We start from the raw sequence: 27,116 nt of genomic DNA on the forward strand, positions 1-27,116 counted from the left end.
TCTGGTGTTCATCCCTAGATGGCATGTAACACTTGTAGTTACAATGGGAAAATATACACAGATACACCTCAATTAGCAAAATACATGTGTTCCTAGTCATTACTTTGGCAGAAATTATAGTATCACAGGTAGAAATAATATGGAAAGAAGAGAAAGGTTACTATGCCCCGAAAAAGAGCAGATCAACATTTCAGGAAACTTTAGTCAAAGCGAATACACAGCTGAAATAACATGCGGGTAAGATAAATCTTACCTAAGTGAGAGCATTAGGAACCTTTGTAGATCACCCAAAGATTCTTCTAAAACGTACCCAATGATTATTTATCTTTCAGTAGCCTCTTCTTACGATTTCCATTTTTGCAGGCCTATACGTTATACATTAACAAGAGAGATAGAAATGAATGTCCACACCCTTCCTTGTGCACCCTTCTACTTGAGTGAGCGCATGAAGAAACCCCCTTGCTCATGACCCCATCCCACCCCTTTTCCTACATGAATGAAGGAACCTACACATGCACTCTTCCTCCTTATGCTCTCCCCACCACATCCCAACATCCCACTCTTTCCCCCTTAACCACCCTACTAAGTGAGCAAGGCAATTTGATTTCCTTCCAGTAAACAAAGATTTGATAGCTAAGCCTGACTCAACACAGCTCAAATATGTTCACCAGTGGAGTGCCACAGGGTTCCATCCTGGGCCCGGTTCTGTTCAACATCTTTATTAATGACTTAGACGAAGGGTTAGAAGGAACGATCATCAAGTTTGCAGATGACACCAAACTGGGAGGGATAGCCAACACTCTAGAAGATAGCAGAATTCAAAACGATCTCGACAGATTATAGAGAAGGGCCGAAACTAACAAAATGAAGTTCAAAAGGGACAAATGTAAGATAGTCCACTTAGGCAGAAAAAATGAAATGCAAAGCTACAGAATGGGGGACACCTGGCTCGACAACAGTACATGTGATAAAGATCTTGGAGTCCTCGTGGACAACGTTAAACATGAACCAACAATGTGATGCAGCTGCTTAAAAAGCCAATGGGATTCTGGCCTGCATCAATAGGGGTATAGCGTCTAGATCCAGGAAAGTCATGCTACCCCTCTATTCTGTCTTGGTCAGACCACACCTGGAATACTGTGTCCAATTCTGGGCACCGCAGTTGAAGGGAGATGTTGACAAGCTGGAAAGCATCCAGAGGACGACGACTAAAATGATCAAGGTTCTGGAGAACAAGCCCTATGAGGAGCGGCTTAAAGAGCTGGGTATGTTTAGCCTGCAGAAGAGAAGGCTGAGAGGAGACATGATAGCCATGTACAAATATGTGAAGGGAAGTCATAGGGAGGAGGGAGCAAGCTTGTTTTCTGCTGCCCTGCAGAAAACTAGGATGCAGAACAATGGCTTTAAACTACAGGAAAGGAGATTCCACCTGAACATCAGGAAGAACTTCCTCACTGTGAGGGCTGTTCGACAGTGGAACTCTGCCCTGGAGTGTAGTGGAGGCTCCTTCCTTGGATGCTTTTAAGCAGAGGCTGGATGGCCATCTGTCAGGGGTGCTTTGAATCGGATTTTCCAGCTTCTTGCAGGGGGTTGGACTGGATGGCCCGTGAGGTCTCTTCCAACTCTACAATTCTATGATTCCATAGTGTGACCTAACTTCCTAGATAAAATGCCATTGGGCAACCTAGGGAACTAGGAGTTCAATTAAACCACAAACTGAACACGAGTCAACAGTACAATGTAGCAGCCAATAAAGCCAATGAAATTCTGCAATGTAAAAAAGCCATGTTTGGAAACTCCAGTTGGTTCAAAATATAGCAGCGAGATTGGTTAAAGGAACATCCAGGAATGAGCATATTACACCCACACTAAAGTCACTCCACTGGCTGCCAGTTGGTTTCTGGGGAAAGTACAAAGTGATGGTTTTGACTTTTAAAGCCCTACATGGTTGGGTCCAGGTTACCTACAGGATCACCTTCTGTGCAATCTGGGGAGCAGCTGTTCCAACCAGAACCCAACTGGTAACCAACATCCAGATGACATTTCCATTAGCTGCCCCAAGACTGTGGAACAACCTGCTGGAATAGATTTGAAATGAGCTGTCGGAATCTAAAACACATTTGAAGACCTATCTCTTCCGGCAGGCCTACCCAGTTTTAATCATGAATTTTAAACGCACTATATTTTAATCTTTGGTGTGTGTGTGTGTGTGTGTGTATATATATATAAGAAATACCTTTTCATATGTGTATTTAGGCGGGTAAGAAATAACATTATTATTACTAATTCTAGGCTGCATCAAAGGACAGTGTTGAGATCGGGAGAAGTTATAGTCCCACTGCTTTGGTCAGGCCTCACCTGGAATAAGACTGTCCAGTTCTGGGCACAATTCAAGAAGAATGCTGACAAGCTGGAACATGTCCAAATCAGGGTTACCAAAATGATCAACAGTTTGGAAACCAAGCACTGGGAGGAACAGCTGGGAATGTATAGCTTGGAGAAAAGAAGGCAGAGAGGTGACATGATGGCCATGTTAAAATATTTAAAAGGATGCCACTTTAAGGAGGGGGGAATGTGTTTTCTGCCATTCTGGAGACGGACACAGAGCAATGGGTTCAAATTGCAGGGAGAAGAATCCCACATATACATTAGGAAGAACTTCCTGATGGGTAGAACTGTTCGGTAGTAGCATATGCTGCCACAGAGCATGTTGGCATCTCCTTCTCTGGAAGTTTTTAAATGAGAGACTGGATGTCCATCTGTCGGGGGTGCTTTGATTCTGTGATCCTGTATGGCATGGACTGGATGGCCCATGCGGTCTCTTCCAGCTCTATGATTCTATGACCACAAATCCGAGATTAAACCTGCAAGCATGTAAGGATTGCTGTACTTAATTCAAATGTTAATATAGTTGTAGAGGATCTCTACCTCACCAGAATGCCTTATTTATTGGACTGAAGTTCCTAGAACACCCCACTGATTTTGTATTACATTTCTTTTTGTTAATTTTTATACTAAAGGGCAAGGGGGATTGAAAGAATGCCTTAGAAACAGTACTGTTTGTAGCTGCTCTGTTCTATCAGTGAGGTTTGTTAGGCTTTGGTGTCAGCTGTGGGAAATGAAAGCAGCATCTGGAGCACAAGTGTAGGAAACCCATGCTTATGGAACAATGAATTGCTGATTGAGCTATCTGAAGCAAGTAGTTTAAATGGCCTTGACTCAAGGCACTGCATGCTTCCATTTTGCCTGGTGATGTGAGAGCCTGGAAGGAGGTTCCTTGTAGCTATCCAAAGGATTCCTGAAACCTTGATATGCCTGCAGCTGCTCAGATTGTTTGCAAGAAAGGTTGCCATGCAGGTTGGCATGTGGTGCAATAATTGCGCCTTACTGCATAGTTTGTTAATGGAGAATAAAGAGTTAAAATAAGGCACTAGTTACACACATCCCGTCCAAAATATGGCCATACCAATCCTATAGCAAATGATGGAAAGACTATCAAGGTTTTCCTTCAGGTTCTTAGCAGGACTTCTGAGGCTGGATCCACACTGCTATATAATGTAAATGCATTGAACTGCATTATATGAGTCTACACTAGTGGTTCTCAACCTGTGGGTCCCCAGATGCTTTGGCCTTCAACTCCCAGAAATCCCAATAGCTTGTAAACTGGCTGGGATTTCATAGAATCATAAATTGGAAGAGACCTCATGGGCCATCCAGTCCAACCCCCTGCAAGAAGCAGGAAAATCTTATTCAAAGCACCCCCGACAGATGGCCATCCAGCGTCTGCTTAAAAGCCTCCAAAGAAGGAGCCTCCACCACAGTCTGGGGCAGAGAGTTCCACTGCCGAACAGCTCTCACACTGAGGAAGTCAGGTGGAACCTCCTTTCCTGTAGTTTGAAGCCATTGTTCCGTGTCCTAGTCTCCAGGGCATCAGCAAACAAGCTTGCTCCCTTCTCCCTATGACTTCCCCTCACATATTTGTATATGGCTATCATGTCTCTTCTCAGCCTTCTGCAGGCTAAACATACCCAGCTCTTTAAGCCGCTCCTCATAGGGTTTGTTCTCCAGACCCTTGAGAGTTGTAGGCCAAAAGACCTGGGAACCCACAGGTTGAGAACTACTGATCTACACTAAACATAAAATGGGGTTCCAAACTGCATTATATGACAAAGTAGATCCAGGCTAAGAGTCCTTAGCCAAGATAGTATAGTGATTTAAGTGTTGGACCGCAACTGCAGTAGATCAGATTTCAGACTGCTCCTCAGTCATGAAAAGCTCTCTCAGCCCCAGAGCAAGTTGCTGGAGAAATCTTGCCAACAGAAGCCTAGAACACATTTAATTTGAAGTCACATAACAATAAATAAGGGGCCCTTGGTGGCACAGTGTGTTAAAGCACTGAGCTGCTGAACTTGCGGACCAAAAGGTCCCAGGTTCAAATCCTGGGAGCGGAATGAGCGCCCGCTGTTAGCCCCAGCTCCTGCCAACCTAGCAGTTCGAAAACATGCTAATGTGAGTAGATCAATAGGTACCACTCTGGCGGGAAGGTAACGGCGCTCCATGCAGTCATGCCGGCCACATGACCTTGGAGGTGTCTATGGACAACGCCGGCTCTTCGGCTTAGAAATAGAGATGAGCACCAACCCCCAGTCGGTCACAACTGGACTTAACGTCAGGGGAAACCTTTACCTTTAACAATAAATATGTTGCTTTTTTAAAAAAGGGAAGTGGCTATAACATACTGATTGAGTGTATGAGATGCAAATGGCAGTATCGAGTTCAGTTCTCAGCTCAGTGAATATGAGTGATATTAGATAAGTGATTATCATGTTGATATTTGGAAGTTGTAACATGTCCAGAGGAGGGCAATTCAGATGGTAAATGGCCTGGAAACCTTGCCCAGTCAGGAGCAACTTAGGGAGTTAGCTATAACCTCCCTCTCTGAGACATTCTGTGCCTGGTGAGATTCAGAGAGGTTTTGGGCTATGTCCCCATAACCAGGCACAAAAATGATTATTATGCCATCTACTAGAGGTCCCTGCATTTTATAACTGTACAGGGACAGAGCCAGATGCTTCTCCAATTCCCCTCATGCTCTGTACCTGGCACAGAAAGCTGGATTGGGGGGGGGGGTTAGTTTAGTGTGGAGGGAGAATGGAAGAAAATACCAACCTCTACATTGATCCAAAAAGAGAGATGAATAGATGGTATTGTGAATGTGCATACCATTAAAAGAATCCCATCCAATATGGCTATGACCATCCAGAATTCTGAAAAAAATACCCTGTGCTTCTCTCTCTGATCTAGTGAGATATTTTATATTTCTGTACCTGGTGGGAACTGGTGGGATCCCCTACATGCAAATTCTGATTTACATTAGTACTTCTGAAATCAAGAAATCCTTGTGCAGAGGGGAAAAAATCACACTTTTTGAAAATGTCAGCTTTATTCTTAAAAAGGCTAATTCTTTAGCAGCTTTTTAATGCAAAAGAGACCACCTCTGAGTGATCAACACCAATCCCCAGAAACTTCCCCAGTGCAAGCCCTCTCGAAATAGCAGACGCAGATGTGTCCTTACAGAGGTTCTTTCCTGCTTTCACTGGGGAATGAGTCAGGTGCCCTCTGGCATAGCATTCATCCTTTTCCCAGCATACCATGTCCGCTCTCTTCCGCAAATGTCAAACTAATTAATACTAAGTACAGAATAACCAGAAAATTAATACTAAAATTACAATCTCTTAGGGGTCCATACTGACCCAGACAGTTCATCCTCCCTTTTAGGGTAATTGAGTCAACATCAAAAGAGTTGCCTGTGTCAGTTCATCTGAAAAGAAAAATCCGACGCATTCTTTGAACATGGCACTACAGGTGTCGTCATGATGGACATGAAGGCAGGACACATTCCATAATGCTTCCAAGGTTGAGGTTTCGGATCTACAGAGTTGCCCAAGCCAACAATTACACATCCGCACACACACACACACTTAAGACCAAGAGAGCAGACAAACCAGAGGAGCTACAATCGCAAGAGCCTGCAAGCGACTAGGTTATAGGGAAGGCCTTTGGACACTGTGATTTGAAATCACTACTCAGAGCCATAGCTTTGCAAGATGATCGCAGCCTGGCTAAAACTTGGTAATAAATTTGGAACATGCGCTGCTTTTTAAAAATTCCTAAGCTTATAAAAAACCCTATGAAATTGTGCACTTGCTTCACAATGAGAAATCTTCCCCACCCTCCCCAAATGGCTGCCAATCAAGTGCTATATGTATTGCTGTTCCAGTTAAAAGCATGACACATATTCATCTTCTGGTTGATGATGACACAGTTTTAGGCCTTCAAGGCCTTCTGATATAAGGTTTTGGCAAGGAATATGAAGATAAAAGCCTGCAAGCGGGCCTGGAGCAGCACACTCCACAAACCATCTGTACTGACATTGGCCACATGTATATGTCAGTCATCAGATCTCATAGGGCTTGGCATTATAATATCCCTATAAACAGACAACAGGGTATGATGTCCAAAATTTAAGGTATCAGTTATTCCAAAGAAAGGGCTATTTCTCTTAAGTCCTGAAATAATCAAGGACATTAAGAACACTTATTGGGTCATGTATGCATGGTCTACTGGGAAGGGAAGACCCACTGTGTGAGGGAACAGTACAAAAAAACGTTGATTTTTACACTTTGTGGAACACTTACTTGACCAAGTCAAGTTGACAAGAGGACTTGTAATGCTCCTCTTCAATAAGCTAAAATCAAGCCTTTCTAGAAGCCAACATTTAAATCTCCATAAAATGCATCCAGTCTAAAAGAACTACTCTAGGAGTTGCTTTGTACCAACTGAAGAAAGGTTTGCTTGCTTACAATCAGAACATTGTTTGAGAGCATTTTCTAGCTCCTGTACAGAACAGAATGACCAACAATGGACAGTCTCTAAAATTTAGCCTGGGGGAATTGTTCACTCAGCTGCTATACTCAAAGAACATTGGTTTCATAGTATTGGAGTTCCATTTACTTCCATTTCAGTGAAAGTGCCTGAACGTGGGAGAGACATTAACACTTCGTTTTTAAAAAAATGGAATACACACATTCACACAAACACACACACGCATACTTTGTTGAGTCGTGCCCTAAGAACCGATGCTTTGGGGCCGTAATCTATATACAGGTATTGGCTGAGCTAGCAACCCAGGACAACCATCAAATGGCTGATGTGCATTTTGATTTCCTTATTTAAAGAACCGAAACATCTTGCACAAGAGAGACCTTGTGTTATTCGCCATTTCCAGGAGAAGCTTTCCTAGTTGTTTCCAAGATGCGAAGAAACAACCTGATGTCTACTTGCCGTCGATACCTAGCCCACCTTCTTGAATCCTAACCTCTTCCATGTTACAGGGAAATGTTTTTTTTTAAAGGAAATAAACCAGGTTATATTCTACGCTGACCCCGCAGGCGAAGCGGCCAGCTGGCCATGCTTCAAGATTGGGAAGCTGACTACATCCATCAGTCAGGCTGGGTCAAGGCGGCAGGAACGTCCTCTCTCAGGAGAGGCCTTGGCAAGGAGAAACAGTCATCACCCTTGGAGGCTGGACTCATTTATCAGTTGAAATTACAGCAAGTCAAATAGCTGATGTTTTTCCCTTCGCCCGGTAATGGCGACTCCACATTGTTCACAAGTGTGTTCTGCCTCGCCTCGCTGATCAGCCGGCAAGCTAAGTCCAGAAAGAGTTTTTCCACATTATCAGATTCCTTCGCCGACGTCTCCAGATAGTACATGTCTTGGGCTTCAGAAAACTCTTCTGCTCGTTGTTGGGAGACTTCTCGTTTGTCTGCCAAATCGATCTTATTGCCTGTGCAGAGAAAGCCGGGAGACGGAAGATTAGTTTCTGACGACAGACAGAAAAACACACAAACCCAACAGTGATTCTGCAAGATTTGGGGACTTAATAATAATAATACTTTATTTTTCTATCCCGCCACCATCTCCCCAAAGGGACTCGGGGTGGCTAACATGGGGCCAAGCGCAAAACAGAAGCAAAATATAACAAAACCAATATCTATAACTGAGAAACAATGATACAATAATCGAATCAAATAAGCAGTTAAAACACAACATACAGTAAAAACACATAATGACCATACAAAATGAGGTAATGATACAAGCATCAACCACTATGGATAAAAAGGAATCGGGCATATAAAAACTACACAATTTCAAGGCCATTTAATAAAGTGCATGGGCAAGTGTCCGAGAGTTGCCTGGGATAATGTGGGATAGGATAAATAGGAAGGGAAAGAAAGTGCTAGGAAACAGTGTGTCAATGATCGGGGTCTATCATGTTAGTGAATGTTCAAATGCACACTGAAAGAGCCATGTTTTAAGCTGTTTGATGAAGGCAGACAGGTTTGAGGCCAGTCTAATCTCCCTAGGGAGGGAATTCCAAAGCTGAGGGACCACTACAGAGTATGCCTTCTCTGTCATACAAGCCAAAATCTAGCCAGAGAGTGATATGGGGATAATAAATGAAAAAAGGAATCTGTTTCTCTGGAGGTATTTTTAAGCATCTGTCAAGGAGTGTGTTGATTGTGTGTTCCTGCTTGGCAGAATGGGATTGGACGGCCCTTGTGGCCTCTTCCAACTCTGATTCTGTGTCCCAGAAAGAGGAATTACTATAAACATGCAACAGAAAAAACTATAGATCCCCTTCATTTATGGCAGGGATGGGCCAATTATGATCCTGGGGTCACATATTATTTTCTTAAGGCATAGCACTGTGTATAACTTTGTGGTCCCTCCAAAGGGTGAACTGACTCTTCAGGAGTGGGAAATAACTTATTACAGAGGTAGCAAGGCTCCTCTGTACTATTCAAAAAATATCCGCTTTTTACAATCCAAAAATGGACTTTTGTGCATTTCTATGTTTTTTTTCTTTCCTTCTAATATGTTTTTGTAGTCCCTACAGTCTTCAAGGGTCTCAGAAGTAGAAAACAGGCACCGAGACTTACTGTGGTTGGCCAGCTCTGATTTTTGGCGTTACTATTAAAAAATAGATGAAGGTGCAGCTTGTGAACATGGCAAGTCAATTAATACATTTAACAGCCAACAGATTTGGACTAGAAGAGTTTGGAGCTTTTGGAATACTTGTATCTGAATATACATAGATATTGTATATACAGAGATTGGGTCCAAGTCTATATATGAAATTCATTTACGTTTCACATATACCTTATGCACATGGATTATTTTATAAAACATCTTAAATACTATTGTGCATGAAACAAAGTTTGTGTATACTGAACCATCAGAAAGCAAAGGTGTCACTATCTCAGCCACCCACATGGACAATTTAGATTATTTTGGATTTCATAGAGGGATACTCAGACAAAACCCTTAAACTGTTTATAATGCCTCCATGAAATTACTGCAAGGAAAGGTGGAGATCTCATGCCTCTCCAAATTATGTTGGGTTGCAAATCCAAACAGTCTTATTCAGCACAGCCAATGGTGAAGAATGCAGGGAGTAGCCACATAATTTTCATAAATTGGGGAGAGAGAGTCCAAAGACAAAGTTGGCCAGTTAGGCCTTTCCCCTGAGGAACTCTTCTGGACCATGAGACCTAATTCTGAATTGATGGACTCTAAAAACAGACACAGTAAAGCTCAAACTGGGATTAATTGCCGAAACTCTTAACTGAAGCTGCCACAAGACTCATGTCTCTAGCAGGGAGAGGGAAGGTTCTGTTTTTTAAAGGATTCTTTTCAATATTTTTCTATTTGAGGTCAAGATGGATGCTTCCTGCCTCACCTCCAAATACTGTATAATGTAAATATGAGCCACCAGGAGAAATGCAATACAAGGCAGAGTTTCTGTCTCATTTAAATAGATTTCTAAAAACCATCCTGTGTCTCTCATGGATAAATGTGCAACACAATTCGCCATATATATTCATGTATATTTCAAAGTCATGTATAAAACGAGGACAGGTTCTGGGGCCAAAATGATGTGGATAAGTCAAGGGTCATTCTGTGCAGACAGGAAAGAACCAATGCATAGAGGCCCAGCCAACCCTGGCCACCACTGCCATTTCTCCACCTAGACCAGGGGTCCCCAAACTTTTTAAGCCGAGGGCCGGTCCACAATCCTTCAGACTGTTGAGGGGCCGGATTATCATTTGGAGAAAAAAAATACAAACAAATTCCGATGCACACTGCACATGTCTTATTTGTAGTGCAAAAACAACAACAACAACAACAACAACAACAAGAACAATGAAAGAACAATACAATATTTTAAAATAAAAACAATATTAACCAACATACATTGATCAGGATTTCAATGGGAAATGTGGTCCTGCTTCTGGCCAAAGAGATAGTCAAGTTAATTAGGATTGTTGTTGTTGTTGTTGTTGTTGTTGTTGTGTGCCTTCAAGTTATTTCAGACTTTGGGCGAGCCCAAGTCTAAAATTTATGTATTTATTATTTATTTATTTACTGCATTTATTTACTACATTTTTATCACACTCTTCTGACCCCAAAGGGGACTCAGAGTGGCTTACAAATTATATGTGCATACAATCTATATATATAAAAGAGTGATGGCATCAGGGCAGCGGACAAAACAACAAAACTACAGGCCCCCCAACCTCGAAATTTGACAACACAACTCATCATTCACGGCTCTAGGTTGATACAACAAAAAAGAAAAGAAAAATAAAGTCCTAATTACAGGGAGAGGAATAATAGTTTTTATCCAATTGCTGCCAGTTTGAAGGCTAAGCTCCGCCCACTTGGTCTCCTAGCAACCTCCTCAGCCCAGGGGACAGGCACAGTTAGGCCTCACTTAGGCCTCTTCCACAGATTATCAGATTTTAACTGGATTATATGGCAGTGTAGACTCAAGGCCCTTCCACACAGCTATATAACCCATTTATAATCTTATATTATCTGCTTTGAACTGGATTATCTTGACTCCACACTGCCATATAATCCACTTCAGTGTGCAGTCAGACACAACTGGACTTAATGTCAGGAGAAAACCTTGACCCTTGACCTTAACTACCACCAATTCCTCAATACTTTATTTCCCATACCACCAGACTTCGCCACAGCAACGCGTGGCCGGGCACAGCTAGTACAATATAAATTATAATAATATATAAAAATTATAACATATTATATATACATATAATATTCATAATATTTGTCACGACCCAGGCTACAGAGCACCAATAACCATACGCAGAGGCCAGACTCTATCTAATATCTTTATTAAGGAAATATATAAAGTTAGTAAAAGCAAATGTAAAAGTTAGTCCAGAAGTAGACCTTTCAGGGAAGGTCAAAATTAGTCCAAAGAAACAATGTCCAATATGAAATATTAAGGTCCAAAGTTGTAATCCAATAACCGAAACACTCACTTTGCCAGGCAAAGTGAGGGGAGATGACAAGGTCCTTTAGTCCATGAACTTGAGCAAGGCTAGGAAATAACTTGATACTTGAAACAAGGCTTGAAACGTGGAACAAGGTAACGAGGAACAAGAACAAGGTCCGTGGAATAACTTGGTAAAATCCGTGAAACAAGGCAAGGTTTAGTCCTGGGAAAACAAGGCAAGGTCCGTTGGTAAACAGAGGCTGGGAAACAGGAGCGAAGGCTGGAAACAAGGCAAGGCTTGAGCAGGAACGAGGCTAGAGACGGAGCGCGCTGTCCAGACACAACTCGCTCCGGAGGCTGACGAATTGACTCCGCAAAGTTACTCCGCGGGGAAAACACCTATATAGAGTCTAACTTTCCCGCCGAGAGCAGTTCTCTGGGAACCAGAACCGAAAGCTAATCTCTGAGACCAGATGTTTGACTCCTTAAAGATTCTCATGGAAAGTAGGCTTAATTGGCAAATTCTTAGCAATTATTCTCGCACTCCTGCGCGAGGCTGCTTCCAAGCCTCTCTGTTGTTTACAAAACTCATGGCGAGAAAACACTGGAGATGTAGCCTCAGTATTTGTTTGACATACTTCTGGAACATAATCCTCTTGCAGGTGCAAGGTTCCCAGATCTGGCTGGGAAGAATCTGTCTGGGAAGAATCCAGTTCTGACTGGGAAGGTAAAAAACCCAAGTTTTCTTCTTCATCAGGCATCACAATGTCATGAGCAGGACTACAAGGCCCATGGGTCATCACACTATCCCCCTCCTCAAGCCCCCTCCCAAACTGGGACTCTCTCCCCGAGGCGCGAGGTCGTGGCTTGGCGGGATAGGTCTGATGGAAGCGACGGGTTAGATCAGGAGCGTGAACTGTGGAAGCGTCTTCCCAAGAGCGTTCCTCAGGGCCAAAACCCACCCAGTCAATGAGATATTGCAGGCGGCGGCGGTGAAAGCGAGAATCCAAAATGTCCTGAACCTCGAACTCGTCCTCCCCATCCACCAAAATAGGGACGGGGGCCGGCCGGTCTACATCTGGCCGCACACCATCCGCCGGAAGGAGCAGGGAGCGGTGAAACACTGGGTGAATGCGCATTGAGCGCGGAAGTTGGAGTTTGAAAGTCACGGGGTTAAGTTGCGCCACCACTGGATAGGGGCCAATGAAACGGGCATCTAACTTCCGGCAAGGGCGATGGGAGGGCAAAAAGCGAGTGGACAGAAAAACCCGATCTCCTACCTTGATTTCGGGGCCCGGCTGGCGATGTTTGTCCGCGTGACGTTTATAGTCCTCCTTGGCTTGTTCCAGTTGCTGGAGCAAAAGTTGTTGCACCGCTGTGAGTTCCTGCAGCCAATCTTCTGCTGCGGGAACTTCTGAAGTTTCAATGACAGGGGGAAAGAAACGTGGATGGAAGCCGTAGTTTGCAAAGAACGGCGTTTCTTTTGTAGAAGCCTGGACTCCATTGTTGTAGGCAAATTCCGACAGTGGTAACAGAGAAGCCCAATTGTCCTGTTGGTAGTTTACATAACAGCGAAGGTACTGTTCCAAAGTGGCATTGGTGCGCTCCGTTTGCCCATCCGTTTGGGGATGATGAGCTGAAGATAAACGAGAGTCTATGCCCAATAGTTTTTGTAGTGCCTTCCAGAAACGAGAGGTGAATTGGGATCCACGGTCTGTGACCAAACTCTTGGGCAATCCATGTAGTCTGAAAACATGTTGGAGGAATAAATCTGCAGTCTCTTGGGCTGTGGGAAGACCTTCACAGGGAATGAAATGGGCTAACTTGGTGAAAAGGTCCACCACCACTAGGATCGTGGTGAATCCACAGGAAGGTGGTAAGTCAGTGATAAAATCCGCAGAAATTATTTCCCATGGGCGAGATGGGTTAGGAAGGGGGTGTAGAAGCCCTGAGGGCTTCTCCCTTCTTATCTTGGAGCGCTGGCATACTGGGCAGGTGTTAACATATTTTTCCACATCCTTGCGGATCTTGGGCCACCAGAAATCTCTTAGGATCAAATGCATGGTTTTAAATAGTCCGAAATGCCCTGCTGGTTTGCAGTCATGACACAGACGAAGTGCTTTTTCCCTGCCCGGTCCGGGTGGGATATAAACATGATTTCTATAGCAAAGCAGTCCATCTTTAAGCGAAAAGGGAAAATGCAGACCTTGACGAAGTTGATCCTGCGCCCAGGCATCTGCTTGCTGACTAGCCCTGATTTCTTGAGCACAGATGGGCCCTGGAGTAGAGGGAGTTGAATCAATGGGAGTGGATTTGGTGTTCCCCACTGTGAGCGTGGCAAAGTTCTCGGGTTGTAGTAGTTGGGATTCAAAGGTCTCCTTGCGTCCTGCAGCGTATTCCGGTTTACGTGACAGGGCGTCTGCTTGCTTGGTTTGGGCTGGGGTCACATAATGAATCTGGAAGTTGAAACGTTCAAAGAATAAAGCCCAACGTTGCTGCCTCTGATTTAGCTTGCGGGCAGTTCTTAGATGTTCTAGATTCCGATGATCAGTGTGGACTTCAATGGGAAATTTGGCCCCTTCTAGCCAATGTCTCCAAGTTTCAAAAGCTGCCTTTATGGCTAATAGTTCTTTTTCCCAAATGGTATAGTTTCTCTCTGGTGCGGTTAGTTGACGAGAATAATAGGCACAAGGATGAAGGTGATCTCCCACCGGTTGTAGGAGCACAGCCCCAATTGCCACATCAGAGGCGTCCGCTTGCACCACAAAAAGGGTTTCAGGATCTGGATGCTGAAGGATTGGCTGGGATGTGAATAATTTCTTTAGTTGCTGGAACCCTTTCTCTGCTTGATCAGTCCAGCGGAAGGGCTGTTTTCCACGGATGCAGCTAGTGATTGGGTCAGACCAGCGGGCAAAATCTGGAATGAACTTACGGTAATAGTTCGCGAACCCCAAGAATCGCTGCACCTCCTTCTTGTTAGTTGGCGCCCGCCATTCCAATACTGCTGAAACCTTGGCTGGATCCATGGAGAGCCCTAGAGGCGAGATACGGTATCCAAGGAAATCTACCTCTTGTAGATCAAAAGCGCATTTTTCTAGCTTGGCATAAAGTCCATGATCCCGCAATCGTTGCAACACCATTTTGACGTGGTTCTCATGTTCTGATTGTGATCTAGAAAACACCAAAAAATCGTCCAGGTAGATTATCAAGAACCTATCTAGGTAGTCCTGGAAAATGTCATTGACAAAATGCTGGAACGTTGCGGGAGCTCCGCATAATCCATAATTCATAACTCGGGACTCGAATAATCCGAATTTAGTCTGGAAGGCGGTCTTCCACTCGTCCCCTTCTCTGATGCGAACTAAGTTGTAAGCTCCCCGAAGATCCAGCTTGGTGTAAACCTTGGCTCCTCGAAGTCGGTCTAGTAAATCCGAGATTAAGGGCAGGGGATAGCTGTTCCGCTTGGTGATATTATTCAATGCTCTGTAGTCCACCACCAAGCGTAATTCCCCTGACTTCTTCTTCACAAACATCACTGGGGAGGCGGCTGGGGATTGAGAGGGTCTGATGAATCCCTTGCGAAGGTTTGTCTCTATGAATTCCCTGAGAGCTTCTTGCTCTGGTTCAGTCAGGGAGTAGAGATGCCCTCGCGGGATCGGGGCCCCCTCCACCAAGTCAATGGCACAGTCATAAGGTCTATGTGGGGGTAATTTTTCGGCTTCTTTTTAATTGAATACATCCCAATACTCGGAGTACTTCTTTGGCAAGGTGATAATGGGCTCGGTGTCTGTGGCATGGCAGACCTTGGCTACGAGGCAATGGTTTTGGCAGTACTTTGAAGCAAACTGCAATTCTCTGTTGGACCAGGAGATGCTTGGGTCGTGAAGTGTCAGCCATGGAATCCCCAAAATCACAGGGAAATGGGGAACCTCAGTAACAAAGAAGGAAATCTCTTCCATATGTTCCCTTATCCACATCCTGGTGGGTTCCGACCACTGGCTTACGGGGCCCGTCTTGAGAGGGCGGCCATCGATGGCTTGCACCACACGGGCATTCTTGAAGTCATGATATTGTAATCCCAGAGAGTCGGCATACTCTCTATCAATGAAATTGTTGGTAGCTCCTGAGTCTATCATGGCGTGGATCATGACGGGTCCCTTTTTTGCTGACCATAAGGTGACCACTAGAAGGAACAGGACCCCGGTTGGCGGCTCTTGAATGGGTTTCTTGACCGGGTTGGCGAGCCTCTCTACGCCCGGTCGTTGGCTTCCCCCGCCGGCTGTGTGCCAGCCGCCTCAGACGTCTTCGTCTCCGTGGAGGACGCCGCCGCAAGACGGGCGGCGGGCTTCCCTTTGGCTGGGCACTCTCTGGCGAAGTGGCCCCCATTCCCGCAATACCAACAGAGATTTAGGCGTTGGCGGCGGGCCTTCTCGGCGGCATCTAATCTGGGACGCACATTGCCCAACTGCATCGGCACCTCCTCGCTCCCTCTGGGGTATGGGGATGGTGGTGGGGGTCTCCACACTGGACGCGGCTGAACGCTGGCGGGAGCGGGGGGTTTTGCCCCAGCTCTACCGCTCTGGCCTCGTACCCACTGCTTCCTGTTGGCAATCATGACTTCAGCCCGTAAACATTGATCGATGAGTGCTTCCAGCGTTTGGGGAGGATCCACCTTGGAGATTTCCTCCAGCATTTCAATGTTGAGACCCTCCCGAAATTGTCCTCTGAGGGCAACATCGTTCCAGCCGGTGTTGTGGGCCAGCACTCGGAACTCGGCTATGTACTGAGACATGGGTCTGTCTCCTTGGAAGAGGCGGCGGAGTTTGTGCCCGGCTGCCTCCAAATTGTCCTCGATTCCCCAGGTCGCCTTAAGGTGGTCCAAGAAATGTTGCGCTGACCTTAGATGTGGGGAGGCTTGGTCGAACAGAGCCGTCGCCCAGTTAGCCGCTGGCCCGTCTAGGAGACTGTAAATCCACGCCACCTTGATGTCTTCCTGGGGAAACTCGGCATCACGGGCCTCTAGATAAGCTTGGCATTGGCGACGGAAAACATGAACCTTAGAAGCTTCTCCAGTAAACTTGGTTGGCAACGCCATGGCCGGAAGACGGATTCCGCGTTCCTTCAAACCCTTTATTTCTCCATCCTGTGCATTGAGCTTATCACGGATTCGGTCCACCTCATCCTTGTCGATGGTGTAGGTAATCGGCTGGCCGCTCGGCCCAGGTACGACTCCGGTAGACATTCTGGCCGAGGTTAATTGGTGCTTAGGGTGGCGGAGTCAAGCTGTCACGACCCAGGCTACAGAGCACCAATAACCATACGCAGAGGCCAGACTCTATCTAATATCTTTATTAAGGAAATATATAAAGTTAGTAAAAGCAAATGTAAAAGTTAGTCCAGAAGTAGACCTTTCAGGGAAGGTCAAAATTAGTCCAAAGAAACAATGTCCAATATGAAATATTAAGGTCCAAAGTTGTAATCCAATAACCGAAACACTCACTTTGCCAGGCAAAGTGAGGGGAGATGACAAGGTCCTTTAGTCCATGAACTTGAGCAAGGCTAGGAAATAACTTGATACTTGAAACAAGGCTTGAAACGTGGAACAAGGTAACGAGGAACAAGAACAAGGTCCGTGGAATAACTTGGTAAAATCCGTGAAACAAGGCAAGGTTTAGTCCTGGGAAAACAAGGCAAGGTCCGTTGGTAAACAGAGGCTGGGAAACAGGAGCGAAGGCTGGAAACAAGGCAAGGCTTGAGCAGGAACGAGGCTAGAGACGGAGCGCGCTGTCCAGACACAACTCGCTCCGGAGGCTGACGAATTGACTCCGCAAAGTTACTCCGCGGGGAAAACACCTATATAGAGTCTAACTTTCCCGCCGAGAGCAGTTCTCTGGGAACCAGAACCGAAAGCTAATCTCTGAGACCAGATGTTTGACTCCTTAAAGATTCTCATGGAAAGTAGGCTTAATTGGCAAATTCTTAGCAATTATTCTCGCACTCCTGCGCGAGGCTGCTTCCAAGCCTCTCTGTTGTTTACAAAACTCATGGCGAGAAAACACTGGAGATGTAGCCTCAGTATTTGTTTGACATACTTCTGGAACATAATCCTCTTGCAGGTGCAAGGTTCCCAGATCTGGCTGGGAAGAATCTGTCTGGGAAGAATCCAGTTCTGACTGGGAAGGTAAAAAACCCAAGTTTTCTTCTTCATCAGGCATCACAATGTCATGAGCAGGACTACAAGGCCCATGGGTCATCACAATATTATATTGTAATACAATAGAATACTAATAATACAATAATATTAATTATATATTATATTTTACATGTAATATTACTAATAATATTACACTATATTGATACAGTACAATATAGTAATTTATTACCAGTATTGTACTATGCTAATCATATAATATTGTATGTAAATTGAATGTGTAAGCCGCTCTGAGTCCCCTTTGGGGTGAGAAGGGGGGCATATAAATGCAGCAAATAAATAAATAAATAAATAAATAATGTAATAGTAGCAACATATAGAGAAAAATAATAAATGTAATAATACCAATCATACTAGAAAAAAATAATAAATGTACAGTAGAGTCTCACTAATCCAAGCCTCGCTTATCCAAGCCTCTGGATAATCCAAGCCATTTTTGTAGTCAATGTTTCCAATATATTGTGATATTTTGGTGCTAAATTCGTAAATACAGTAATTACAACATAACATTACTGCGTATATTGAACTACTTTTTCTGTCAAATTTGTTGTATAACATGAAGTTTTGGTGCTTAATTTGTAAAATCATAACCTAATTTGATGTTTAATAGGCTTTTCCTTGATCAGTCCTTATAATCCAAGATATTCGCTTATCCAAGCTTCTGCCGACCCGTTTAGCTTGGATTAGTGAGACTCTACTGTACCATATATTCTCGAGTATAAGCTGACCCAAATATAAGCCGAACAGGACCCTCACCCGAGTATAAGCCGAGGGGGGCTTTTTCAGTCTTAAAAAAGGGCTGAAAAACTAGGCTTATACTCGAGTATATACAGTACCTGCTTCTGGGAAGAAATAATCAAAGAAAACCTGCCCTGCAGCATTCACTTTCATATTTGGATCTGCCATGAAATGTCCTGAATGTGAAGACGGTTCAGTGTAGGATTTTGCTTAGCTGTTTCCTCTCTTTTTCCTTCCCAGCCGGTGCCGTTGCCAGATCGGGAAGTCATCTCCCGCCTCCGGAACTGCATCATGGCCTTAATGGCTCAGAAACTGATGCTCTACGACACGAGCATCCTTTACTGCTATGAAGAGTCCTTTCTGCACCAGGTAATTGCCCTTTTTTTGCTCTTTATATCTGAGCTTACTATATCAGTTAGGAATGAGCCAGGTATCTTGTCTCTTTGCATCAGCTGGAGGCCCCTATCCGCAATAACATGCTATGCTAGTTTTATATATCTATATATATAAAAGAGTGATGGCATCAGGGCAGCGGACAAAACAACAAAACGACAGGCCCCCCAACCTCGAAATTTGACAATACAACCCATCATCCACGGCTCTAGGTTGATACAACAAAAAGAAAAGAAAAATAAAGTCCTAATTAGGGGGAGAGGAATAATTGTTTTTATCCAATTGCTTCCAGTTAGAGGGCTAAGCTCCGCCCACTTGGTCTCCTAGCAACGCACTCAGCCCAGGGGACAGGCACAAGAGTTTGGAGAGACCCCCTAAGGGCCATCCAGCCCAACCCTTTCTACTATGCAGCAGGACACAATCCAAGCATTCCCAACACATGGACAACGTATAAATACTATAAAATACTACACAGGGACATAGACCCCCTCTACCCTCACCACTTTCACAGTACACAAACAACCAAATGCATACTAAACATAAAGACAACCATACAACAGACATTCAATACCACCGCTACCTCAACAATTTCTCACCAACACCACCAGACAACGCCACAGCAACGCGTGGCCGGGCACAGCTAGTATATTGTATTATTAACATAGCACAATATTAGCATTATATATTACTATATTGAACTATACCACTATACTGTAATATTATTAGTAATATTATATGTAATATAGAACATATAATTAATATTATTATATGGTATTATTATTAGTGTTATATTGTATTACATTACAATATTATTATCAATATTATATGTATATACAATATATTATATTATAAAACTGAGGGCGGGGGCCAGGTAAATGACCTTGGAGGGCCGCATCCGGCCCCCGGGCCTTAGTTTGGGGACCCCTGACCTAGACCTTCAAAAAGGTTTGAAGCATCACTACGGATGAGAGAGTAGAAAGGGTCAGTGCTTCTTTTAGGTTCTCCTGGGATGGACTACGCTCTTGTCTTTCGTCACTCTTCTCAGAGAAGGAGATGGTTTCTTTTTTTGATAAGTGCCATGGATTAAGTCAACCAATTTTTGAGTAAGGTTTCTAGACTTATGTAGAAGAATATAGGGTAATTACACAATTAAGATTTGTTAGCGCTAACAGGGGTTGGATGAAACTGATTTCCAGGAATCACTTTGGTCTTTGGGCATCCCTCCTTGCCAAAAAGAAATGGCTGCGGATGCCTGCTGCAGCACACGGCAACAACCCTGCCCAGGGAAGCAACGTAGCACATTGCCCTCTCCCCTCTACAAATGCTTCCTGCTGCTCTGCCATAAGGCTACCCTCTGCTAAAGTGTTGCTTACCTACGAGGACAGTTATGACCTTATTGCTGGCATATTGCTCTATCTCCCGCAGCCACTCTGGGAGGCATCGGAACGACTCTTCGCAGGTGATGTCATAGGTCAGTATTAATGCATTTGCGCTGCGATAGTAACTCTGCGTAATGGACCGGAATCTCTCTTGTCCTGCTGTGTCCCAGATCTGCAGCTTTTTTTTCCAGAACAAGGAAAGGCGGGGAGGAAAAAAGGAGGAGGGGGAAGGAGGGAAGAAAATGACTGCATTAGCACAAAACCCCTGTAACCAATCATAACACATCTTTGGCCTTCATGCACTTTCCCCCCACTGCAGGAATAAATCTAACAGAGCCTCAATTGGAAGAGTCCTGCTGTTTCAGACTCCATATGCCTATCTAATTCAGCCCAAGGGCTGGAAAAGTTACTTTTTTGGGTGAGAGCTTGCAGAATCCCCCCACCGATGCAGCTAAATTGCTTGTTTTTTCCTATTTAATTTAATGTCTGTCATTATCCTCGTACAGGATGCAATGTGGCTTATCAAAAATGAACAAAACAAAGTAAAGTAGATACCTATTTGACACAAAGTTTTTTAAAAAACAAAAAAGCAATTATATTACCACCACATGGAAGTACAGTAGAGTCTCATCCAACACTCGCTTATCCAACGTTCTGGATTATCCAACGCATTTTTGTAGTCAATGTTTTCAATACATCATGATATTTTGGTACTAAATTCATAAATACAGTAATTACTACATAGCATTACTGCATATTGAACTACTTTTTCTGTCAAATTTGTTGTATAACATGATGTTTTGGTGCTTAATTTGTAAAATCATAACCTAATTTGATGTTCAATAGGCTTTTCCTTAATCCCTCCTTATTATCCAACATATTCGCTTATCCAATGTTCTGCTGGCCCGTTTATGTTGGATAAGTGAGACTCTACTGTAATTCACAAACACTGTAAAGGATATGGATACATTAAAATATACTTTTGCTACAATAAATCAAGAGTCAACGTTTTCTCTGAATTAACAGGTCTGGGGGAAAAGAAGCCGGCGTGGGATACGGTATATTGGGGAAGAGCCCCCACGTACTGTAATGTTTCCCATCTCAGATATTTATGGCTTCAGTGGAGGTTCTGTTCAGCCATTATGTTTATTAATAGACTTCTCCATGGTTGGAAGAAGCATCAACATTTACATACGGAGCAAATAGGGACAGAAGAAACACTGTAATGCACGCCAGATGTTTTGTTTTAACCTGGGATTTTTAGATCTATATAACTCAGAGTGTTTTCACTTCCCTCTTCTTTCAAGAATTCTTGAGTGTGTGCTTTATTACCGTTTGTTTGAAAAGGTAACACCAGGAGGTCTCTCTACTCCAAGATTCCTTACACAAAGACATGAGAGTCAGCATTAGGGACTCTTCTATCAAAGTCAGTAGAGTTATTGTCTATCTACTCTTTTCTACAAGATGTATTACCAGCAACAACAAAAGTAACCTTTCCCTTTTTAAACCTTACCAGAGCATCCTGCTATGTTCTCTCCTGTTTCCTGCCATAAGGTCATATATAGCATCAGCTGTGTTGCACTCAGTTATAGATACTAATATCCCTAAATCAAAATATGCCTAACCTGCCTTTACCACAACTCTTAAAAAGAAACCAATTTGAAAGGCTTGTTCAATTACACTGAATTCACTTTCCTCTCACCACTAGTCATGTAAATGGCTCTTGTAACAAAACAAGAGACTTATCACCACAAAACCAAATGAAAACGTTCTAGTTGTCCAAAGGCCACTTCACCAATCTTCTACCCAAAAGTTCTCATTCTGGGCTGCAATGGACTAAATCAAACGTCACCAGACATAAACTCTTTAAGGCAGTAAACCAGATGTTGGGGTGCAAAATGGCTGTATAGTGTTTCCCAATCTCAGGGCCTGCCTTCAAGTCTCAGGATCTATCTTTTCTTCCCTGGTCCTCAAGCAAAGAGTGAGGAATCTCAGGGCAAGAGCACTGCTTTGAAAATGTGCCTATATATTTTCCTCACATGTTAACCTTTTTCTGAATGACATGCGCAAATGTGGCTGATGCGTAACACCTCATGCCAAAAGAGGTCCCCAGGATCTGCCCCCATTACACCACAAAGGGCTGCCCTTAAATTTCAGGTTTTGGCACTGAAATCTCAGGTTGGCAGAGAATCCTGATCTGGCAACCGTGGGGCTGAGTCTTGTTTTATAGGAAAATCACAATTCCTAAAGGATTAGTTTAAAAAAAAAAAAAATGATCCTAGGAGTTACTGAAAACAAATTGTCTTTTCTCTGCTCCTGAACCAAGAGTTCCATGTTACAACCAAACACATTTGGTTCATTTTAAGCGATGGTTGTTAAAAAGTCTCAATGCTAAACCACACTTTGGTCCTGGCTTGTTTGAACAAACCATTGTCAGTAACTGGAGTACCCCCAAATTTAAAACTGGCTACTTTAAAACTGGAAGCAAAAGCTGTCTGAGGCTTATAAATCATGGCTTTAGCATTAGAGGAGAATGAGAAGACCTCCCATTTCTCTGCAGAGTTGATAATGTTATTAGGCCTCTTATGAAACCTGTCTGCTGGTCTTCTGGTTTCCTCGTCCATCAAAGCTCCTGCCTTCAGACATTTCGATTCAGGACACAAAGCTGAGATGACACACACGGTGACTCTCCTCTGAGGAAGGAGACGTGTCTGGAAATACGCATTTGAAATTTATCATTTTCCCCTATCGGTGATGGGGAGTGGCAGCTTTTCTGGTGCAGAATCGTAATGGCATCATTAAAACGCTAAAGGCCCTACACAAAGCCCAGAACCACAAAAACAACATCTAGTTAAGCAGTGGTCAAAGGCAGGGAAAAGAGGAATATAAGTCTCCACAAGCCCAGATAAAGAAAAAAAAGATCTTTTTCTTTACATCTGCTTGATTGAGAGTTGCAAGGGTGAATCAGCTCAAAAGTCATAGAATTGCTGAATCTTGAGAAGTTGGAAGGGTTTTTTTCATGTCAGGAGGTACTTGAGAAACTGCAAGTCGCTTCTGGTGTGAGAGAATTGGCCTTCTGCAAGAACTTTGCCCAGGGGACGCACTGATGTTTGATGTTTTACCATCCTTGTGGGAGGCTTCTCTCATGTCCCCGCATGGGAAGCTGGAGCTGATAGAGGGAGCTCACCCACTCTCCCTGGATTCGGACTGCCGACCTGTCAAGTCAGCAGTCCTGTCGGCACAAGGGTATAACCCATTGCACCACCAAGACAATCCAGTGCAATCCTTTGCCATGCAGGAACACACAACTAAAACACTCCATCTGTTTAGAGACTTCCAAAGAAGGAGAGTCCACCATCATGATTTCATTTAACTTAGTGTTATAACTCCAATCAATAAAAATAGTTAGAAATATGTAACTAAAATAACAACTTCAAAAAATAGCCATAGGTAAAATATACAAAGAAAAGGCTAGAGAACTGTTTTATATAAAATCTAAAATGCTACTGCAATTGGGATAAAGCTAGATCAGGTACAGATCTCTTTCAAGCCTTAAAATATTTTTAAGTAAAAATAGCCACTTAGTAAGTAATATATGGAACTAGATCTGCCAGTAAATAGTTGATACCTTTCTCTTTTGACCCTGAGAGTCTTAGAATGACATTGCTCAGAAATCTCCCTCTATAAAAAGGACAACGTACATCACAATGTTTAATACCTTCCACTTGACCTACCCCATAGGTACAAAGGTGCTGTTCATGCACTGAGGCAATCTGCCCCACTTCCGAACAACTCTTACCGTCAGATTAAATCAGTTTAAAGGGGGGGGGGGGTTGATATCAGTTTTAAAGTCAGTAGATTAATGTGCCAAAGCTAAGCAAAATAATTCTGTGCATGTGTGTGTGTGTGTGTGCCCTCAAATCCTTTACAACTTATGGTGACCCAAAGGCAAACTTACCAGGGGGGGGGGGGGGGGGGTTCTTGGCAAGATTTGCTCAGAAAGGGTTTGCCTCTGCTTTCTTCTAAAGCTGAGAGAGTGTGACTTCTCAATGGTGGGTTTCCATGACCAAGTGGGGATTTGGACTCTGATCTACAGACGCTCAAACCACTGCATTATGCTGGCTCTATTTACTTATAAGTAAATTATACTAATTTTAAAGGACTCGATCAGAAGTCCTCCATGATTTGCCTTCAAAGCTAATCAAATAGAAAGGGGGCTAGCTATGTCAGCCCCCCCCCCCCCCATCTCTTCTCCCCTCAAATAACCCCACATGGAAGTGGATTTCCCTCAGGCTGGTGAGAGATCGTGATGTTTCAATTCTTTGAGGCTATTATCCGAATGGTCTCTGCATCCTTGCTGCCTTTTATCTGAGCTTATTTGATTTATTAATGTTCTGCAGGGTGCCTGTGCCGTTGCCCTTCTACCACGGTAATTTTTTGCTTGAATTGGATTTGTTTTAATCAGATGGCTTTTATCAGCTGCTCTGCATATGCTTAAATAGAAAAAAGGGAAGTTTAGACTGAGGTTAGGAAAGTAAATTGGAAGTGTGCAGTGCGGATTACTCCTAAGTAAGTGTGTCTAGAATTGTGGACTCGTTGATTTACCAAATAGATTGATTGAAAATCATCTTCTGTGATTTTTTAAACACCATGTACACGTCTGAAGCCAAATACCCACTATGACACTGAAATATCTAAATTCATCACAGTGAGTCCTTTGAATCTGTTGGATTTGGTTCCAGGGCCCTCCATGGATACCAAAATTTGTAGACAATCAAGTCCCATTATATACAATGGCATAGTAAAGTGGTGTCCCTTGCAGAAAATGGCAAAATCAATGTTTGGTTTATGGATTTAAATAAATATATTTTTTCAAGCTGTGGATGGTTGAATCCATGGATACAGAATGCATGGATATGTTGGGGGGGGGGGGGGCAAACTGTATATGCATTGTTCTTTTATTATATAGTTGACTTTTTCGTTGTTAGGCTTTTAAAATTTCTGTAGTACTTTTGGGACTTGTGTGGTTATCATTGCTTTATTTTAATTTTATTTTGATGTATTAAACTTGACAAGCAGGGGGGAAAATAAATGAGAATTCTTCTACCCACAAATGAGATAAACGTTTCTAAATACACTTCCACCACATGCAGCTGATATTTTCCTTCGCTCCCCAAATTTCTAGCCCTGCAGAGGATAAGACACTGAAAAGTGTTCACACCTGGGAACCTTATAATGTATGGTGTATTCCATTATCTGCCACTTTTCATTGGATACTTAAACTCTATTTCTAAAAGCTCAAATGCAGTTTAAAGTACAGTAATTGCAATGTTTGAAACATGAGGACCCAAGGAAAATTTCATTAGGGTGGCAGAACTGTTATTTGGAGGCTCTCAGTCATGAAAATCTACGATAGTCATGCAAATCCACTGGGTGACCTAAGCAAGTCACACACTTAGCCTCAGAAAACACATGAATAATAGGGGATAATAATAAACAGACAATGAGTGTGATGTTTACAGAACTGTTTCTATGCTCTTTGTTTCATTAGTATAGTTTGTGAATTTACCTTAGTGTAGCTAGGTGTTTTGTAAGTGTGTTTGCTTTTGATTTAGTTCTGTAGTATGCTGTAGTAGTTAATTAGGTAGGTACACGGTTTTGGTGATACAGTAGAGTCTCACTTATCCAAGCTAAACGGGCTAGCAGAACCTTGGATAAGCGAATATCTTGGATAATAAGGAAGGATTAAGGAAAAGCTTATTAAACATTAAATTAGGTTATGATTTTATAAATTAAACACCAAAACATCATGTTATACAACAAATTTGACAGAAAAAGTAGTTCAATATGCAGTAATGTTATGTTGTAATTGCTGTATTTACGAATTTAGCACCAAAATATCACGATATATTGAAAACATTGACTACAAAAATGGCTTGGATAATCCAGAAGCTTGGATATGCGAGTCTTGGATAAGTGAGACTCTACTGTATTATAAAAAAGTACTTTTTGTATTATGTTTGCTCTTTTATAAGGTTTTCTTTATTGCTGAATAAAAAATAGTTAAGAAATAAAAGAAAACCCATGATAAGGTCGCCTTAGGGTTGATATAAGTTGGTAATGACTTGGAGGCACACAACAACAAACCTCAATCTTGTTTTTACTCCTAACTATACTCCTGCTGTATTTCTCTGAAGCTCCACATTCCCATCAATGTGTGGCCACCTCACTCAGCCACTTCTCCCGTGTTTTGGCTCCAACGCTGCTGACATTCATCTGATATCACAGTCAGAGGGAGTGACTCACCAACTGGTCCAGAGTACAGAACAAGATCGACAACTCATATTTCACCCTGCATGACACTGCATGAGTTAAGACACCACTGTTTCAATCTTGCACATTGAGATACTGAGTGCAGTATTTTGCTCTTACAAGAGACCGACAGATTGACTCCTCCATTTTTGGCAAGAGATAAGAAACTGTTGCTTTCCTTGCTCTGGAATTGCAAGCTCCCCAAAGCCTTGGGAAAGCCTGTGGCTCATTTACTTACATCATTTTTGCTCTGCTCTTCAATGTAAAGCACTCCCAGAACTGTTTACTTGAGATCAATAATGACAGTCCTTGCCTGCAGGCTTACAATGTTTAAAAAGGGGACACACAAAAAGAAACAGGGATGGTAATGGAAAGGCAGGGAGGAAATCCAACTTGTTTTTAAATTCAAAAAGTTCTTGGAACAAGGAGCTTGAGGGACAGGAGACACCCAACAGAGTTGAAAGGGCCAGATTATCAATGGTGCAGAAGTCTAAATGCCCTAAAGAAGTGGTTCTCAAACATGTATCCCTCTGACCGCCATTTCTTCTATATGCGGACATTGCACCCCACCCCACCCCGCTGAACGAAATTACGTTGTACAATATGAATAAAAATGTTTTGTTTAGTGTACATATCTTCAGTCCCACATTTATGTATATTCATATTTGAACGTTTTACAAGGAAATATAAGCAGCCACCCACATTTATGGGT

The 27,116-nt window shown here is 43.1% G+C and overlaps 1 protein-coding gene across 2 annotated transcripts in view; it reads right to left on the minus strand.

The window, feature by feature from the left end:
* Window positions 1-5,424: 5,424 nt before the first annotated feature.
* rab30 (RAB30, member RAS oncogene family) overlaps window positions 5,425-27,116 on the minus strand; it is an 82,560-nt gene continuing 60,868 nt past the window's right edge. For both annotated transcript variants that reach the window (XM_008108158.3, XM_003219349.4), the window contains exons 4-5: window positions 20,087-20,270; window positions 5,425-7,849 (exon numbers count right to left, since the gene is read on the minus strand). In XM_008108158.3, coding sequence (XP_008106365.1) covers window positions 7,599-7,849; window positions 20,087-20,270 — 435 coding nt within the window. In that variant the 3' untranslated portion in view covers window positions 5,425-7,598. The remainder of the gene's footprint in view (window positions 7,850-20,086; window positions 20,271-27,116) is intronic.

The sequence above is a fragment of the Anolis carolinensis genome, chromosome 3 (genome assembly GCF_035594765.1).
Source record: "Anolis carolinensis isolate JA03-04 chromosome 3, rAnoCar3.1.pri, whole genome shotgun sequence".
Taxonomy (NCBI): Eukaryota; Metazoa; Chordata; class Lepidosauria; order Squamata; family Dactyloidae; genus Anolis; species Anolis carolinensis.